The 18,527-nt window shown below is 57.9% G+C and overlaps 2 protein-coding genes across 4 annotated transcripts; one reads left to right on the top strand and one right to left on the bottom strand.

The window, feature by feature from the left end:
- The first annotated feature begins 2,176 nt into the window (after positions 1–2,176).
- LOC120407437 (microseminoprotein, prostate associated) lies at positions 2,177–4,474 on the top strand. Its single transcript, XM_039543073.1, has 3 exons — positions 2,177–2,288; positions 3,527–3,635; positions 4,285–4,474. Exons 1-3 carry the CDS (start codon positions 2,177–2,179, stop codon positions 4,472–4,474), a joined length of 411 nt encoding a protein of 136 aa, XP_039399007.1.
- A 1,944-nt stretch (positions 4,475–6,418) lies between these two features.
- RGP1 (RGP1 homolog, RAB6A GEF complex partner 1) lies at positions 6,419–18,257 on the bottom strand. 3 transcript variants are annotated; one of them, XM_039545906.1, is made up of 9 exons: positions 17,861–18,257; positions 17,012–17,151; positions 11,078–11,214; positions 10,528–10,611; positions 9,269–9,418; positions 9,040–9,186; positions 8,446–8,573; positions 7,974–8,151; positions 6,419–7,676 (listed from the first exon to the last, which is right to left on the bottom strand). In XM_039545906.1, the coding sequence occupies exons 2-9, from the start codon at positions 17,125–17,127 to the stop codon at positions 7,453–7,455; spliced, it is 1,164 nt and encodes a 387-aa protein (XP_039401840.1). In that variant the 5' UTR covers positions 17,128–17,151; positions 17,861–18,257; the 3' UTR covers positions 6,419–7,452. The 3 variants fall into 3 exon arrangements, with proteins under 3 accessions (XP_039401840.1, XP_039401842.1, XP_039401841.1); XM_039545908.1 differs by lacking the exon at positions 9,269–9,418; XM_039545907.1 differs by lacking the exons at positions 17,012–17,151; positions 17,861–18,257 and adding an exon at positions 13,736–13,774.
- Positions 18,258–18,527: the final 270 nt, after the last annotated feature.

The following is an 18,527-nucleotide window of genomic DNA, read 5'->3' as shown; positions in this document are numbered from 1 at the left end:
CGTAATGTGCAGTTACACTGTGGAACTCACTGGCACAGGAAACCACTGAGACCAAAACCAGCACAATTCTAAGAGACCGGGTATTTATGTGGGCGAGAAGAACATCCAGAATAATAATTGTTATTTCTAACAAGAATTCCATACGGAACATTAAACCTCGTACTTCAGGGTTTTAAACAACCCCTAACTATTAGGAATTAGGATGAGCCCTAATGCAGGGGCCGATATCCCACATCTCCTGTTCAGGGTTCTTGGACCTCCCTTTGCAGCAGCTGGCAATGGCCACTGAGAGAGAGAGAGGACCTTGAGTCCGACCCAGTCTGGCTGCTATCCTCTAGCCCTCTGGCACAGTAGCTGATTCCAAGGAGCAGTTGCAAACTTCTGCTAGCAGATCAACCACTTCATTGGTAATTTCCTGCAGAACTCAGGGCTGTGCCATCTGGGCCAGGACACCTGTTGCTCTTTGATTTATCAATTTCTTCTGATATCCCCACCTCCGATACCTCAGTGTCAGGAAACACCTCATCCTTCTTACCAGAAAAGAGCAGGTCCAGAGCAGGAATCACCCCAACAGACATGAAAAGAAATCGTGTCGCTTCTCAGCAATAGCCTTATTTCCACGATTGCTCCCTGCAGGCCCTGTTGATCCAGCAGACCAGCTGGTTCGCTCACAGGCTTCCTGCTTCACATCTACTCCAAGAATCGCTTGTTCTTATGTCTCTGGTTCTTTTTTCTACTAATTCACCTTAGCCTCCCAATTCCGTCACACTTGTTCCCTGCTGTCCCCCGGCTCCTGCATCCTGGCCTCTCTCGGGCTGTTTCCTTGGCTCCAGTAACCCGGGACCTGCCATTAACCAGGCGGCTCATGTGTCCACGCCATTGGGCATCTTGCACATTTATTACAGCAACCTCCATGTGGAGTTTAAGGGTTTTCATTTCCTCATCTGATCAATCCCCCCATTTGCTGGAGATTCCCCCTGTCTGAAGTTCAGGGTCCCGGTCAGTCGCTGGTGCCTTTCCTCCGCCAAGGACACTGAAGTTAACTTCAGGGACTGAACACTCCCTCCCACTGCGAATTGCAGGGCAGAGCAGACAGCCACACACCCCACCTGTGGGGGAGACAACCAGTGGGGAGATGGGCACCCACAATGTGCTCCGCTGCTCAAACGGTGCCAGCGGGGTGAACTCCCTGACACGTGCTCGTGGCGAGCTCTCCGTTCGGCAGCAGCTCTGAGGCACTCTGCTCATCGGGGAGACGAGGGCATCCTGGCGGGGAGGCTGTGGCCATGGTCGGTGATGGACGAAGGGTGATAAGCTCTGAACGCTGACTCGTGGGGGCTCATCCCCTGATGAAACTCCAGAGAAATCCAGGCATTAATTTGGCCCATTGACTCTGAGGGTGGCCGAGTCATGGTGTGGCGTTGCTCATGGCCCCGGTTGTTGTTGGCAGCTGTAGTCACATTGGGTCTTGAAGGGGTAGTAGGTGTGTTGTGTCTGGTGACGGCTAGCGTTTGCTTTGTTGCTTGGTAGTTTTGGTCCCGGGCTTTCTGCAGGAATGGCAGTCAGGTTTGTGTGCAACTTCATCTTTTGACTGGGTGCGCGTTTCCTTGCTTTTGCACAAGATGGCTGCTCGACTGTCCTGGTTCATATCAGGAGACAAAGCCCAAGGTGCTTTGTGGCAGCTGAACGTTCTGGTCACAAAACGCCCCCTGAAATCTCATTGGTGGAGGTTTTCCGGAATGAGAGACAGCTCAACGGAACCAGGGGAAGCTTTCACAAAGGCCTCATTCCCTTGACCCCCATCACTGCCAGCCCTGGTGGAGACCCAGAGAGGGTCCCTGCTCTGTGACCTCTCTGCCAAGCCTTGCACCCGCCAGGATTTCCAACTGGAGCCGGTTCTGGAGGGCATGAATCAGCTTTTCACAGCTTGTTAAAAATCTTGATCCTACCTCTTGTTTTCGTGCCTTTCACATCAGGAAATGAGTTTTACAACTTTTCCAGTGGGACACAGCTGGTGGCCAGGGTCATAAAGCTGAACTTTATAAATGTCTCCTGGTGGGACTGAGAGGAGACATTAAACAGGCGAGAGAGAGAGAAGGAGCAAAGCACAGAGACGGGGAGAGAGGAGCTGGGGAACTTCATCGGGATTAAGAAGAGTCGAGGCATGACTGCCGCAATGGCCAGGAAGGTGCAGAAGGTTGCCTGTGTCTGGGGCAGGATCTGCCTGCTGCTCTCTTTCCTGCTCCAGCTCCAGGGAGCCCAGGCGAAATGTTATTTCCAGGCGCAAGGTAAGGCAGCCGTGGAGACTAAAGCTGGGATGTGCAGGTGCTGGGTGAGGCCTTCAGCTTTTTCTTGGGGTTGTCAGGGCAGTGGGAGTGCTGGGCTCCCAGGCTGCAAAGCAATAAACAAATCGGGCTGAGCCCTGGGAGTGTGATTACAGGCCAGTGATGACTGCAAAGCGGCCCATAAACCACCAAGTAGCTCCCCTGGGCCCTGGCTGAGAACTGGCCTGAGCTGCTGCCAAGAGCCAGGAAGGTGGCCAAGGAAGAATCATAGAATATCAAGGTTGGAAGGGACCTCAGAAGATCATCCAGTCCAACCCTCTGCTCAAAGCAGGACCAACCCCAGATAGATTTTTTGCCCCAGATCCTTAAGTGGCCCCCTCAAGAGCTGAACTCACAACCCTGGGTTTAGCAGGCCAATGCTCAAACCACTGAGCTATCCTATCTCCTAGAACTGGAAGGGACCCTGAGAGGTCATTGAGTCCAGCCCCCTGCCGTCACTAGCACAGGACCAAGTGCTGAGTTTACCCCAGATCCCTAAATGGCCCTCTCAAGGATTGAACTCACAACCCTGGGTTTAGCAGGCCAGCACTCAGAGGTCACAGCTCCCTGCAGGTGGACGCGGGCGCTGGTGCCTTGCCGACGGGCACAGCCGTTAGTGAGCAGGAGTGACACATGTCTGCATCAGGCCCAGGCCTCATTGTGCTCACAGCACAGGAGAAAGTGGCACAGAGACTTGCCAAGAACACAAACTCGTAGAAATGTGTCTGCTCTCCGGCCCCGGCCACAGCTGCAGGGGCTTCCCGGTCTGGTAACGGAGCCCAGGCCTGAGTGTGGGGCTGGGGTTACTGGCTATCTTCAGCATCATAGGGCTGGTGGGGGGGCCCTGGGGTCGCTCCCCCAGCCCGTTTGTCATATTGAGGCAGGCAGGGGGGCCCTGGGGTCACTCCCCCACCCCCTTTCTCACATCGGGGGGAGGCGGGGGCACTGGGGTCGCTCCCCCACCCCCTTTCTCACATCGGGGGGAGGCGGGGGCACTGGGGTCGCTCCCCCACCCCCTTTCTCACATCGGGGGGAGGCGGGGGGCACTGGGGTCGCTCCCCCACCCCCTTTCTCACATCGGGGGAGGCAGCGGCACTGGGGTCCCCAGCCCATTCTTACACGGCAGAGCAGCTGGGGGGGCCCTGGGTCGTGCTCTGGGCGGGCAGGGTCACGTGCGCTCATTGGGGCCCATTTCCTTGCAGCTCCCTGTCACTACGAGGGGAAGCAGTTCACCCTGGGGGAGTCCTGGCTCAGCACCACCTGCCTGCTCTGTACCTGCCTCCACCCCGTCGGCGTGGGCTGCTGCGAGATGTAAGTGGGGACGTGCCAGGGCAGGGGCGCCGCTGCAGTCAGTTCTATTGGGGTTGCCGCAGAAGCACAGGTCAGGGATCAGCCCCCGGTAGCGGGTGCCGCGCATGTGGAGCGAGCGCCAGTCTGTGCATGTGACAAGCAAACAGGCCACACTGCGGTGCAAGCCGGAGCGTCAGCACCCGGCACCCAGCCTGCGCGAGGGGTTGCAGGGCCGTGTTGGGAGCTGCAGGCAATGGAAATGGCATCGCCCTTGTGCTGCCACAGCTGCACCCCAAAGCAGACAGCTGCACCCCACTTGCGCTGGGAGGCGCAGCCAGAGGCCGGGGGAGGTCAGACCGGGGAATCGTGGGGCTGGGCTGAGGGCTGGGGAGAGGTCTGGGGGAAGTATCACTGGCACAGGTCCTGAGAGAGGCTGTCCTGTGGGGCAGCCGGGGGGCGCAGGAGCTGGGCTAGGCCATGGCCAGGCCTGGGGGAGGGAAGCATTTCCCATTTACCTTACAGGTGAGTCAGTGGAATGCACTTAGGAGCCACCTGGCCCGGCCTGCGATCCCTCCTGATGCCCCGTAGGGTCTGGGCTTTCCAGGCAGCATCCCGCCTTCCCGCAGGATGGCTGCGGACAAAGCACCCCTCTCCCTTCTCTCCTGTGCAGCACCCAGCACCCCATCGATTTTCCAGACTGGTGCATGGCCCACTATGACTCGCAGACCTGCCAGATTTCAGTGGTGCAGAAAGCCAACCCCAGCCTGCCGTGTGTGAACAGCATGGAGCGCGAGTGGGGCTCGGCCGGCACCCCGGAGCCAATGATCAACAAGGTGCTAGAGATGCCGCTGAGCAGGTAGAGGTGGGGACATGCCTCCTCCACCCCCCGTCCAGCATGAACCGCCACTGCCCCCGACAGCACATTTCTTGCATGTTCTGTCCCTGCACCACGTGCTGTGAGACGCCGCTGCAGCCACCGTCCAGGGAAACCACTAGCCGCCCAATACTGGAATAACTAACTTAATATTTACAACCTAGCGCTGCTCTGCCCCGGCTTCGCCTTAGCCTTCAGCTTCCTGAACCAAACCAGGGCTCCCCCCTGTACCCCAGTGCTCCACACACACTAAGGGAGGTCCTGGCACGGGGGGGCACACTGGGGGCAGTGGACAAGCCCCCTGCTTCCTTTCTCAAACCCCACTGAGGAAAGCCCCTGGAGCGGGAGTCCCAGCTGAGGATGGGGGGCTGGGAAGCAGGAGGTGCGTGTCTGAGTGCCCTGGGTCTGTGGCCTCAGCCAGTGCAGGACCCTCAGTGCTCTGTTGGCACCACGCAGGGCAGGGAGGAGTCCGTGATGCCTTCCTGGGGTCTGGGCTGGGCAGCCGAGCTGGGCTCTCTCCAGGCAGGCAGCCCCGCATGGACCAGGCAGGCAGATTTCTGGCTACTGGGAGGCAAAGAGCTGCTTTTCTAACATGCCCGGAGTCGTAGAGAGGATCGAACTGGCACAGCACTGTGGCAGCCCTCTGCCCTCCCTGCATCAGCCAGGAACTGCCCCCTGGGCCTCCCCCTACCGTGGCCAGCATCCCAGTGTGGGGCAGGGACACAGGGCCAGCAAGGGCCCTTTGCATTTACACGCCCTGCTTGCGAAGACCCGACCGAGTCACTGCACTTCCCCTACCGGCCCTTTGCCTTGGGGGGAAATGGGTGAGGCTCTGTCCTGCCTTTGGGTGTGGGGGCAAAAGCCTCTTCTGGAACCACTGCAGCCCCTGCACCCACAGCTCCCTGGGGCGGAAGGAGCCCGCCTGCACCACGTGCCGCCCCCCAGCCCTGGTGATGCAGCAGAGCCCTGCCCGGAGGCAGTGGTGTGCTGGGGGCACGGGGTGAACCAGGCCATGCCTCAGGCAGCGCAGAGTCTGACCGCCCTGGGCGAGACCTGGCAGATGGGAAGTGTGAGCGCCCAGGAGCCCTGCTGGGGATCAGCGAGCTGAAGTGACCCGAGCACCGGCTGTGAGCTGGCTGCCCCGGCAGCCTGGCCCAGCCAGCACCACATCTATGTTTTGCAGAACCTTGTGTAGATGTTTCTGTTCTTGCAATAAAAGTATCAATTAAATCCCAGGAGGGCTCTGGCCAGTGACTGTCTGGGGGAGGGGGGCAGCGCCCAGTATCAGGAAAGGGCCCCATATCACACCCCCTGCACAGAACACATGCTGCCCTCACAGGGGACAGGCCAGGCCACACTCAGCAACTGGGCTGATGGCCCAGAGCCAGGGTGGGACGTGGCAGGAACGGTCTCTGGGACAGCAAGGAAACATCCCGCCACCAGGCAGGGGCAGTTACAGGGACCCCCTCTTCCCCGCACAGGGCAGAGTTAGGGCAGTTACAGGGATCCCACCCCAGGGCTGTTACAGAGACCCCCCCCCTCTTCCCCGCACAGGGCAGAGTTAGGGCAGTTACAGGGATCCCACCCCAGGGCTGTTACAGAGACCCCCCCCCCCTTCCCCGCACAGGGCAGAGTTAGGTCAGTTACAGGGATCCCACCCCAGGGCTGTTACAGAGACCCCCCCCCTCTTCCCCGCACAGGGCAGAGTTAGGGCAGTTACAGGGATCCCACCCCAGGGCTGTTACAGAGACCCCCCCCCTCTTCCCCGCACAGGGCAGAGTTAGGACAGTTACAGGGATCCCACCCCAGGGCTGTTACAGAGACCTCCCCCCTCCCCAGCACACAGCAGAGTTAGGGCTGTTACAGGAAAAACACACACCCATACACACACCAGAGCCTGGCTGCTGTAAGGACCCAGGAAGGCTGTGGGCTGGGCACTCAGGTGTTTATTACTTTGCACACAGAGCAGACACTTTATTGGGCTGCCGGGGAAAGAACTCAGGAGCCTGGAGGGGTCGGGCCTGGCCCCGGTCAATCCAGCACTTGGAGCACAGCGCTGGAGTGAAGCTGCTGCCTGCCCTGCGGGAGGGGCTCTCCCTGGGACCCAGTGCTGTCAGCACCCGGGGGCAGGTCGGTGTGACAGCAGTGCTGGGGGGGGAGGGGGGCAAGTTCACTCCTGGAGCAATGGAGTTACACTGACGTCTTTGCCTGGCCCAGCCCAGGTGCAGGGAGAGAAGAGGGAGCACTCATCCGCCCCAGGGAGAGCAGGGCCAAGAACCCAGACTCCAGGCCAGGATCTCCTTGCTCCCCGCTCAGGTGGGGAAGGCAGCCTGCCTCCCCCTTGGTCGGAGGTCCTGGAGCAGCAGCGTCACCCTGCCCTCTCCCGCGGGAAGCCAGCCACGTGCAGGAGCCCGGCTGGGGCGTGCAGGGCACCTGCCTCCCCTCTGCTGGGGGTGTCCCAGGCAGGGGGCTGCTGCGGGGCTGACTCTACCAGAGGGGACTGCAGTTCCCAGGCGGGATGGAGACGCCCCAGGGCAGTCACAGGCTGGAGGGTTCTCGCTCCCAGCTGGGGGCAGGGGCACTGGACATGTGGGGGGGAGATCCCAGTGGGAATGGGCGTGGGCTTCCCAGGAGACTGGCGCGGGTCGTCACTGGAAGGGCGCCCTTCTCCCTTCCCTGGGCTGGGCACGAGGCCCCACACTGGGGAGAAAGCCGCCAGGCCGCCCTGACAGAGAGCACTGGGGTTCCTGTGCACGCCCAGGCGAGCAGGAGACGCGGCTCAGGAAGGAGAAGCCAGCTAGTGCTGGGCACAGAGCGGTGTCTCTCACACAGGCAGGGCTGCACAGCCGGCACAGGGTCTGGTGCAGGATTCAGAGCGGGCCTGTGCCCCGCCGCTCGGCAGCTGCCATCCCCAGCGGGCGGTGGGACTGGTGCCCCAGCCTCCCACCTCGGTCCTGCCCCAGCTCAGATAGTGATGGAGTTTGTGCTGGAGAACTGGGACACGTAGGAGGCCAGGACGGGATTGGTCGGCAGGACTTTGATGGGCAGGTCCCAGCTGAAGGTATCCACTTCGATTTGCTCCACCCCAGTCCAGGTGATGGTTTCCGACTGGTTCTCAGGGACCGTGTGGGCCTCCCCCGACTCTCGGGAGGTCACGAACTCGAAGTGCAGCCTCCACTTCAGAGACACTGCGGGTGAAAGGAGGGTCAGAGGCTGCGCGTGCAACGGCACCTGGATGGCAGGGGGTCCCCGCTCCGCAGCCACATTAGCACTGGCCAGCTGGGCGAAGGGGTCCCCCTTTCTAGGAGGAGGGCAGTGACCCCCTGGCACAGCTGCCTCTTCTCTGGCGCCCGGCTCTGACAGGGCTCTGCCAGCACAGGGCAGAGCAGCAGTCTGAGCTGGCAGGGGCAGGAGCCTTCAGGGATGGCAGTGGGGCGATGCCCACCCCCCAGTGAGTGCCAGCAGCTCCCTCCCTGGGCACTCACCAATGTTGGTGGTGAAGCCGGGCGTGGAGCTCAGTGGGACGGGGAGGCTGAAGCTGCACCTGGCCGTATGCAGACAGGATTCCTGGTGGCGGGCGTGTGTGGTGTAGGAGACGGGCTGCCCGTGCCGCCGCTGGAACTCCTCCTGGATACTCTCCTCTGTCTGCAGGCTCACCGAGTACTGGGGAGCAGGGCACACACATGAGGGAGGGCAGAGCCCTGGCTTTCAGACACCACTGCGAGATCCCAGCTGAGAGCTGTGCAGAAGGCTCGGGGGGGGGGCCTAGCTCTGAATAACTCGCAGCTCCCCCCCGAACCAAACCCACCAGGAAGCCCAAGGCAGGACTCTGGACTGCCCAGAAGCACCCAAAGCAGTCCAGTGTCTGCACCACTGCTGCTAGCCCCCCTGCCCCCATCCACCCCTGGCTGGACAATGGGATGGGCTGCCTGGCTGGGAAGCAGGAGCCGCACTCACCTGCAGACAGGGGATGTCCCCTTCCGAGAAGTTAAAGGTCCCGAGGATGTCTTCTCCAATCTTATAGACAGTCTTAAAGATCCCGAACTTGCCCACCTTGCCCCGGGTGTTGCTGATGTTATACACGTCTGTGGAGACCGAGACAGGCAGATGAGCGAGGGCTGCAGCGACTCCCTGCCTGGAACGAAGCCACAGCCCAGGAGCATGACTGTGCCCCGGCAGGTCAGGACTCCCCCCAAGGACAGCTCCCGGGGAGCATCGGGGACCCCTCAGCACGCACACTGCACATGCTGGTTACAACGGGGCCCTGGCTGGCTATGGACAGAGATGCTTTGATCTGTTAGGGCCTTTACGCAGGCAGGGCAGCGTGGGGCAGCTGCCAGAACGTCAGGGCTTCGGGCACGCGGTGAGGCTGCTGGACTGGCTGGTAAGAAAGATGTGCAGAGCCGCTGCTGAGGAATCCAGGGAGCTGAGAATGGCAGAGGAGTGGGCCGCAGTGCACACGCTGGCTGGGGACAGGGCAGAGATCGCACAGACCAGGCGCGTGCCGGAAGGGGCGGGGGGGACAGTAAGATCAGGTGGGGAACAACCTACGCAGGCTGCGCCGGGAGGTGGCTGCCATCAGCAGCTCCGTGGCCAGGTCCGCCAGCCGGGAGTCTTTCTTCACCCCCTCCTCCTCCTCCAGGAAGGGGTTCGAGGGGGCAACCACTTCGTCCTGGGGGAACTGATAATCCTTGAGCCCTGGGAAGAGAGCACAGAAAGGGTCACAACCTGGCAGTGGGCTGGGCGCGCCCTGCCGGGAGAGGGCCACAGCAGGCCGTACCGTGCAGCACCAGCACCCTGAAGGGCACACGCAGCAGCTTGATGGGAGAGTTCACCCGCTGGCAGCCGATGGTCAGCTTGTACACGTACTTCACCGACTGCCCCCGGAAGGAGGGCGGCCCGTCCACAGGCAGCGTCTCGCAGTACGAGTCTGAAACAAGAGGGGCAGGGCTCACTGTCCGTGGGTCAGGGCGGCTCCAGGCACCAGCGCAGCCTGGGGTGGGCTGCCAGTAGCTCTGAGGGCGGCAGTCAGGCAGCCTTCGGCGGCGTTTCTGTGGGAGGTCCGCCGGTCCCGCGGTTTTGGCAGCAATTCGGCGGTGAGCACGCCGAAGGCGCAGGACCGGCAGATCATCCGCAGAAATGCTGCCAAAGGCACCATGACTGCCGTGCCTGGGGCCGCAAAAGCCATAGAGCCGCCCCTGCCATGAGTCTTACAATGGAAAGAGTTGAGCAATCTTAGCTGTGGGTGGCACTGCCAGCTTTGCCTATACTCCCTGCAACACTGCCATAGGCTCCCTCACAGAACACCTGAGCCTCACGAGCATGAGGGAATTATTCTTACAGCGCCCCCACCTGGGAGTCAGGGATGGACGATCTCCCCCATTTCACAGGTGGGGAACCGATGCGTAGTGGGATTAGGTGAATTGGTGGTAATGGGGGACTAACTACCCAGACATCTGTAGGAAAAGTAACACAGCAAACCCCAACATTCCCAGGAAGCTCTTGGAATGCACTGGGGACAACTTTTTGTGTCAGAGAGCGGAGGGAGGAACCAGGGGGACAGCCGTTTTAGACTCATTCTGACCACAGGGAGGAACTGGCTGTGAATCTGAAGGTGGAAAGCAACTGGGACCAGGGAAAGAAAGGGACCAGGACATGATGAATTCATGGTTCTAAGGAAAGGAAGCAGTGACAGCAGCAGAATAAGGACAATGAATTTCACAAAAGCCGACCCAGAGAACAGGTAGGTAAGGTCCTTGGGAAGAAACCAAAGGAGTTCAGGACAGCTGGCAGTTCCTCAAGGAGACAACAGTAAATGCACAACTGCAAATTAGCCCAATGCGAAGGAAACGTAGAAGAATAGTAAGAGGCCAATATAACTTCATCGGCAGTTCTTTAATGACTTGAAACTCAAAAAGGAATCCTACAGGAAGTGGGAACGTGGGTGAATTGCTAAGGAGGGGTACAAAGAACAGCACAAGCTTCCAGGGACAAAATCAGGAAGGCTGAGGAATAAAATGAGTTACACCTAGTCCTTACAGGATTTCGACTCTCCGGGATCCAGGCGCAAGTCACAAAAGAGAATCTTTGGGGGTGTGGACAGGATGCACTGACCTCGCTCTCCTGAAAGGTAAAGAACAACAACTGCTGCACAGGACCAGAGCACCAGGCACAACCAGCCGTGTCCCCCTTCCCTGCTGTGTCCCTCCCAGACAGCATGCAGTGCAGGAGGCATACCTGCCCAGGGAGGTGACTGCTAGAGCATCTGATCTGCCCTGGAGCCACAGGCCTGACAGCTCCGAGAGTTTAATCCTAGCTGGGGTCACTGCGTTTTCGAGTCTCACTGTTTGGGGCCAAAGGCTCCTGCAGCAGAAGCTCTGTGGGGTGATGATACAAGGTGGGAAATAGGGATTCTCTGCCCTGGCTCTCGGCATGCTACAGAGCAGCCCCCCGAGCTCTCTCAGTACCAGTCATTGTTTTATCTCTCCTCAGTCTCTTACTCCGAGTCCCTGCCACATCCCCTCACACGGGCACCTCCCCCCCGCCCCCCACCGAGGCCTGGCATAACAGAGGCCAGGCCAGCACGCACCTCTGTTGGGGACAAACACCGTCTCATTCGCAGCCTGTACATCGTGCTTGCTGTCATCCGAGGGAGGCAACGCCACCCGGCTCTCGCTGGAATGAAACTGGCAGTGAATCTGGGCGCTGGCCCACGCCAGCATCTCACTGGGTGCAGAGGAGAAGAGACAAGCGGTGAGACATGGGGGGACACAGCCCAGCAGGCACCAAGGCAGGCAACACACCCAGAGGGAAGGACACAAGGGGAATCATTCTGCTCCTGGTGACATCACATGCCCCGGAACCCCACTCGCTGCACTTCTCCAGCTGCGGGTGCTGAACCCAGGCACAGGAAAGCACCTACCGTATAAAACCCAAATGGTTTGGGAGATGCCTCTCACCTTGCCATAGGATTCTGCCACAGCTCTGCCCAGCAGACCCCCACACTACAGCCCCCTTAGTCCAGGGGAATTCTCCATTAGACTTTGTCCTAACAGATAACGAGCAACTGATCATAGAACTAAAAGTTAATGGTAGCTTAGGTACAAGTCATCATGACTTGATTACATTTATAATGTGCAAGCAGAATAAAGTCCAGACCTATATACACTTGGGCCAATTTCACAAAGCTGAAAACAATTATAAGCTAAATCAGCTATTGCGAAGAACTGAATCAGAAAAATTTGAGTGATAATTGGGGATCTTTTAAGAACACCTTACTAGAGGCCCCAAAAGCTTCCCATAACTGAGGAAGACCACGCTGATTAAAAAACTGACCTGGTTTAGAGAGGAAGTTAAGGACAGCTATAAAAATTAAATAGTAATATATTACAAATGTAAGAAAGGGAAAGTTGATAGTAATGAATATAAATCAGAAAGTAGGAGTTGTAGAAAACTGACAAGGGAAGCAAAGGGACACAAGGAGACACATCAGGGACGGAGGTCAAGATACCGACCACCCAGCAGTAACGACCGCCCTGAACCTACGAGGAGCTTGGCTTGTTTAGCCTAACCACAAGAAGGCTGAGGGGAGATATGATTGCTCTTTATAAATATATCAGAGGGATTAATATTAGGGAGGGAGAGGAATTATTTAAGCTTAGCACCAATGTGGACACAAGAACAAATGGATATAAACTGGACACTAGGAAGTTTAGACTTGAAATTAGATGAAGGTTTCTAACCATCAGAGGAGTGAAGTTCTGGAACAGCCTTCCAAGGGGAGTAGTGGCGGCAAAAGACATATATGGCTTCAAGACTAAGCTTGAGAAGTTTATGGAGGGGATGGTATGATGGGATAGCCTAATTTTGGCAATTAATCAAGATCAATTGCCAAATTATCAGCAGGTAAGTATGCCCAGTGATCTGGGATGGGATGTTAGATGGGATGGGATCTGAGTTACTACAGAGAATTCTTTCCTGGGCGCTGGCTGGTGAGTCTTGCCCACATGCTCAGGGTTTAACTGATCGCCATATTTGGGGTCGGGAAGGAATTTTCCTCCAGGGCAGATTGGCAGAGGCCCTGCAGGTTTTTTGCCTTCCTCTGCAGCATGGGGCACGGGTCAGTTACTGGAGGATTCTCTGCAGCTTGAGGTCTTCAAACCACAATCTGAGGACTTCAATAGCTCAGACATAGGTTAGGGGTTTGTTATAGAAGTGGATGTGTGAGATTCTGTGGCCTGCATTGTGCAGGAGGTCAGACTAGATAGATGATCTTAATGGTCCCCTCTGACCTTAAAGTCTATGAGTTTCGAACACATGGTCATTTCTTGTTCTCAAAACACTCCCTTCTGCAGTGACTGACAGGCTGCTGAGGTGGATCTGCCACCCAGGCCCGCTCTTCCTGGAGAGTGGCAGGCCGGAGAAGTAGCACAACCACTACGCTCAGTGCTTTGAGGAGCCTTACACAAGAACGGCCAGACTGGATCAGACCAAAGGTCCATCCAGCCCAGTGTCCTGTCCGCTAACAGTAGCCAATGCCAAGTGCCCCAGAGGGAATGAACAGAACAGGGAATCATCAAGTGATCCATCCCCTGTCGCTCATTCCCAGCTTCTGGCAAACAGAGACCTAGAGATCCTTAAGAAACAAAGCCCGAGAGCTGTCTCTGCTTTGGTTAGATATCCTTCACTGCTTCTGCACAACTGACCCTGCGGGAGAGTCTAAGCTCTGACACACAGCTTTGGCCATGGATGGTACAGCTGTTGCCTCAGCAGGCTGCTAGCCAGCAGGGCCAGCTTTATGACCTGTGGAGCCCGACTGGACTACTCGGCAGCAGTCTGGGGCTTCAGCAGTACTTCGGCGGTGGGGGGGTCCACTCTGGGTTTTCCACGACACGGAAGGACCCCCCGCTGCCGAAATGCCGCCAAAGACCCCTGGAGCAGACCCCCCCCACCGCCAAAATGCCACTGAAGACCCTCGGAGCGGGGCCCTCTTAGGCACGGGCCCCTCTTCGGCGCGGGGCCTGATTCCGGGGAATCGGGTGAATCGGCTTAAAGCCAGCCTTGCTAGCCAGTATCTCCTGAGTGTCTAACATTCTCTCCCACTTGCAATGGGGGTAACTGCCTCGCTTTGACATTTTTATCATAACATTTCTTCTGTTTTAGTTGCTTGGCCCATAGCTCTTTGTAAGTACAGCAGAACCTCAATGTTACAAATCCCACAGTATGAACTGGCCAGTCAACCACATACCTCATTTGGAACCAGAAGTACACAATCAGGCAGCAGCAGAGACAGAAAGAAAGACAGAAAGAAAGCGAATCCAGCACAGTACTGTGTTAAATATAAACTACTAAAAAATAAAGGAAAAGTTTAAAAAAAGATTTGATAACTAAGGAAACTGTTTCTGCATTTGTTTCCTTTATATTCAGATGCTTAAAAGCAGCATTTTCCTTCTGCACAGTAAAGTTTCAAAGCTGTATTAAGTCAATGTTCAGTTGTAAACTTTTGAAAGAACCAGAAACTTTTGTCCCGAGTTATGAACATTTCAGAGTTATGAACAACCTCCATTCCCGAGGGGTCATAACGCCGAGGCTCTCCTGGACTTGAGAGTGGCAGTCTTTGGCTCAAGACGCTTAGGAGATGAGGGAATTAAGGTTTCTATCCCTCCGTCCACAAGTATCTAACTGGTGTGCTGGTGATGCTAAGAGGCACTGCGAATTCTGGAACAGTCTGCTAGGTACGGCTCCCTTGACTCACCACAGCGTTTTACCTCTTAATCAAGGTCATTGCCATCTGCACTAGCTTTTCTGCTGACCCGGCTGACTGTGCACTGTATACTTGAATCGCTCTATCAAGCGGAACAGCCACAATCAGCCATTTGTGAATTGTGAGCTGTGACCAAGTGGGAATATTCTGTAACATTTTAATGAGTCCTAGTTGTGCCTCAGCTTTATTGTGCTGCATTGTTACCCTGTGGGTTGGAAGGGACTGTTTGCTCTCAGAGCAGGTGGGGGGGACACAGGGGCGGGGCTATCACCAAACTGTCTGGGCCCAGTCCCCATGTCAGTGGAGCATTTGAAAAGATAAAGACAAATCCAATCGCTGGGACATTGACACCGAGCAACCAAAGCCCCAGGGGAATCAGGATTTCCCCACCTCTCAGCAGGGAGGCTGAGCACCATTCCCCAGCTGGAGAACAAAAGACTGGGGAGGAAGGAGGTGGGAGATCAGATCTGGCAGCTGGGAGGAGCTGGGACTCTCACCTGGAGTCTGACAAAGGAGATCAAAGAAAATGGATTCCCTACAACATGGCTGGGCTCTGGGCTGGCCAGACTGGAGGATGCTCCAACCGTCAGTTCTCTGGGCTACCCTAAGGGCTCCCTGTGCTGTGTCCAGGTGACGGACAGACCTGACTGTTCTGGCAGTGCTGTGTGAGTGTCACTGCAGATGCTGGGCGAGGTGCATTAATCCCTGCAGCGTGGACAGGTCTCTGTCAGTGGGACTCACTGGGCAGAGCTCACGGGGTGAAGCAGAGGGGCTGTAGGCCCAGAGGTCCAGCCTAAGGAGGCGGAGAAGCTGCTTGGCTGACCCTGGAGGAAAAATGAGACCCTTAGGGGGTCTGGCATACTGAGGGGGCTCCTCTTAAAGACCGTTCCAAAGGCAGGGCTGTAGCACTGATCCTGTGGATCCGTGATATGAGCTATTCACTCTTATTATTTCACCTGGCATCCCATGGTGGGCAAACTAGGATTTACCCTGCATTATAGGTTGCGCAGTACCAGCCCCATTTAGAGAAAACGAGTGGCAGTTCACCATTAAGTGGCAATCTCTTTCCTGCTTCATTCAGAGAGATTAGTGCCAACCTTGGACCATAAGAACGGCCATACTGGGTCAGACCAAAGGTCCATCCAGCCCCGTGTCCTGTCTGCTGACAGTGGCCAGTGCCAGGTGCCCCAGAGGGAATGAACAGAACAGGGAATCATCAAGTGATCCAGCCCCTGTCACCCATTCCCAGCTCCTGGCAAACAGAGGCTAGGGACACCATCCCTGCCCAGCCTGGCTAATAGCCACTGATGGACCCATCCTCCATCCTATCTAGTTCTTTTTTTAACACTGTTATAATCTTGGCCTTCACAACATCCTCTGGCAAGGAGTTCCACGGGTTGACTGTGTGTTGCAAGAAAAAAAACTTCCTTTTGTTTGTTTGAAATCTGCAGCCTGTTAATTTCATTGGGTGACCCCTAGTTGTTGTGTTATGAGGAGTAAATAACACTTCCTTATTTACTTTCTCCACACCAGTCATGATTTTATAGACCTCTACCATATCTCCTCCTTAGTCATCTCTTTTCCAAGCTGAAAAGTCCCAGTCTTATTAATCTCTTCTCTTATGACAGCCATTCCATACCCCTAATCATTTTTGTTTATCTTTTCTGTACCTTTTCCAATTCCAATACAGTATATCTTCTTTGACATAGAGTGACCACATCTGCACGCAGTATTCAGGGTGTGGGCATACCATGGATTTATATAGTGCCAATATGATATTTTCAGTCTTATTAACTATCCCTTTCTGAATGATTCCCAACTTTCCACCCGCTTCTCTGAATGCCACGGCACACAACCAAACAACTGCCAGTGTTTCTTTTTCAATGTGAGCATAGTTCTGCTAAGTTGTGCTTTCACCCTTGCTTTGGGGGAATCATCTTGCAGGAGGTCAGCCCCAAAACCACGAGCTTGCATCACCCGAGACCTCAGCCCTTTGTTAATTCGAGAGTATTTCTGAACAGGTGCTTCTGACAGTTACACATTTCAACTGCCAAAAACTTTTCTCTCGACACTTGTGGCCACGTCTCTAGGTGGAGCTCTGCGCAGAGCATTCAACTGTGACAAATTTGGGATGAATTTACTCAGAAAAATTAACACTCCTACCGCGGCTGTGGGGCAATGTACATGCAAACTGTATGTGTCCAAGTGTCACACCCTCCCTGGCCCTTCATCCACGGCTCTTATGGTGGTGTGTGAGGTCTCTGGGGGCAGGACCCTGGCTATATGTCTGTGCAGTGCTCAGCACAAAGATGTCCTTTTGCTGAGCCCCTGGGTGCTCCAGTTATTCTGCTCTCAGTGACTGGGCCACCCCGGGGGAACCAGCCCTTCAGGTTTAAAAACCAGTTTAGCTTCATTCTTCCTCTGTAACCTTGTGTGCCATTTCAATCACTCCAGACTGGGGGGAGGCTTCATCCCACCCACAGTCAGATCCTTTGCCTAGTTTATTCCCCTTGGCCAAACTGACCTGACCCTGCAGGCCTGGTTACTAAGTCCCAGTTCGGTGGTGCCTGAGCAGTGGGGCCCTGTAGGGTGGGGAAGGCTGTAAAGTGACAAGGCCACAGCATCCCCTTGTGCCACCTTCTCCCAGGACCCCGCCCTGGCCTCCTCTCTGCTCTGGGGGCCAGTCCCTGCCCTGGCCAGGTTGGGGCCCACCTCCACTCGGGGCTGTGCTGCGGGAGGAGGTGCCAGGGCAGCTGGTACCTGCTGGCGGAGGTGGAGGTGGCGGAGAGCGGGTTGGTGAAGACGATCCCACACTCCAGCATCTCTCCAGCCAGGAAGACGGGCCCGCGGCTCAGCTGGGCCAGAACCTCGATCATGGCTCCGGCTGGGGCCGCCTGTACCTGCAACACGCCACAGACCTGGGCTGAACGGACACGGAGGTGGGGGGGGGGGGGGAGAGAACAGCAGAGACCCGAACCCCCACACACACCATGCCCCGGGGGGGGATCCTGACCCCCCCCACACCACGCCCAGGGGGGAGCAGAGACCCAAACCCCACACTGTGCCCTGGGGGAGAAGGAGCCTGAGACCTGACTCCCCCCCACACCCCACCCTGAAACCCGAACCCCACACCCACACCGTGCCCAGGGGGGGCAGAGACACAAACCCCACACCCACACTGTGCCCTGGGGGGAGGAGGCGCCTGAGACCTGACCTCCCCCACACCCCACCCTGAAACCCGAACCTCCCCCCCACACACCCCGTCCCAGCGGGGGGGGGCAGAGACCCGAACCCCTCCCCCCCACACACTCCGCGCCCGGGGGGGCGGGGCAGAGACCTGAACCCCCCCCCCACCGCCCGGGCGGGGGGAGGCAGAGACCCCCAACAACCGCGCCCTGGGGGAGGGGGCGGAGTAGAGACCCGACCCCCCCCTACACCGCCCCGGCGGGGGGGGGAGGCAGAGAACCGAAGCCCCGCGGGCAGCCGGGCTGGGAGGGACCCAGGCGGCCTTCGGCCAAGACGGCTGCCCGGGCTTCCTGCCGTGGGGCCTCCCCCGAGCCCTGCCCCGGCGGACGCTGCCTGCCCCGCCCGCGGGCCCCGCTCACTCACCGGCGGGACACAGGGACCCTCGGCGGCGGAGACAGCGACCCAGGCTCCGCTCGGGCACCTTCGGCTCAGCTCGGAGAGGCTCGGGCGCCGCTCGGCTCCGTTCGGGAATCTTCGGCTCAGTTCGGAGAGGCTCGGGCGCCGCTCGGCCCCGCTCGGGAATCTTCGGGCCCGCTCGGAGAGGCTCGGGCGCCGCTCGGCTCCGTTCGGGAATCTTCGGCTCAGTTCGGAGAGGCTCGGGCACCGCTCGGCCCCGCTCGGGAATGTTCGGGCCCGCTCGGCCGGGTTCGCAGTCCCATCCCCGCCCCCCGCGCCGGCCGAGCCGGTTGGGCTTCGGGCCGGTTTCCTCCAGTGCCGCCTTCCGGTGCCCGTCGAGCTCGCGGGGTGAGGCGGGTCAGCGCCCGGCGGGCGGGGGCGTTTGCGGACGGGCCGGTGGGGGCGGGGCAGCGAGCCCTCGGGGCGGCTGCCGACGGACGGACGGACGGACAGGCACCGGGCGGGGTGGGTGACAGACAGACGGACGGACACCGTGGGGGCGGGTTGCAGACAGACAGGTACCAGGAGGCGGGGGTGACAGACGGACAGGTACCTGGGCGGGTTGCAGACGGACAGACAGGCACCGGGGGTGTGTGTGACAGACGGACAGGCACCGGGGTGACAGACGGACAGA

This window comes from Mauremys reevesii, linkage group 6 (genome assembly GCF_016161935.1).
Source record: "Mauremys reevesii isolate NIE-2019 linkage group 6, ASM1616193v1, whole genome shotgun sequence".
Lineage (NCBI taxonomy): Eukaryota > Metazoa > Chordata > Testudines > Geoemydidae > Mauremys > Mauremys reevesii.
This window is presented reverse-complemented; position numbering and strand designations above follow the sequence as displayed.

Bases quoted from the DNA above. Each gene is read 5' to 3' on its own strand.
- LOC120407437 (XM_039543073.1), top strand. From the start codon at position 2,177: ATGGCCAGGAAGGTGCAGAAGGTTGCCTGTGTCTGGGGCAGGATCTGC. The intron at 2,289-3,526 runs GTAAGGCAGCCG...ATTTCCTTGCAG, and splicing joins ATGTTATTTCCAGGCGCAAG to CTCCCTGTCACTACGAGGGG. The intron at 3,636-4,284 runs GTAAGTGGGGAC...TCTCCTGTGCAG, and splicing joins GGCGTGGGCTGCTGCGAGAT to CACCCAGCACCCCATCGATT.
- RGP1 (XM_039545906.1), bottom strand. From the start codon at position 17,127: ATGATCGAGGTTCTGGCCCAGCTGAGCCGCGGGCCCGTCTTCCTGGCT. The intron at 9,419-10,527 runs GTAAGGACTAGG...CTCTTGTTTCAG, and splicing joins TCCCGGAGAGTCGAAATCCT to ACTCGTACTGCGAGACGCTG. The intron at 8,152-8,445 runs GTGAGTGCGGCT...CCTGCTCCCCAG, and splicing joins GGGACATCCCCTGTCTGCAG to TACTCGGTGAGCCTGCAGAC.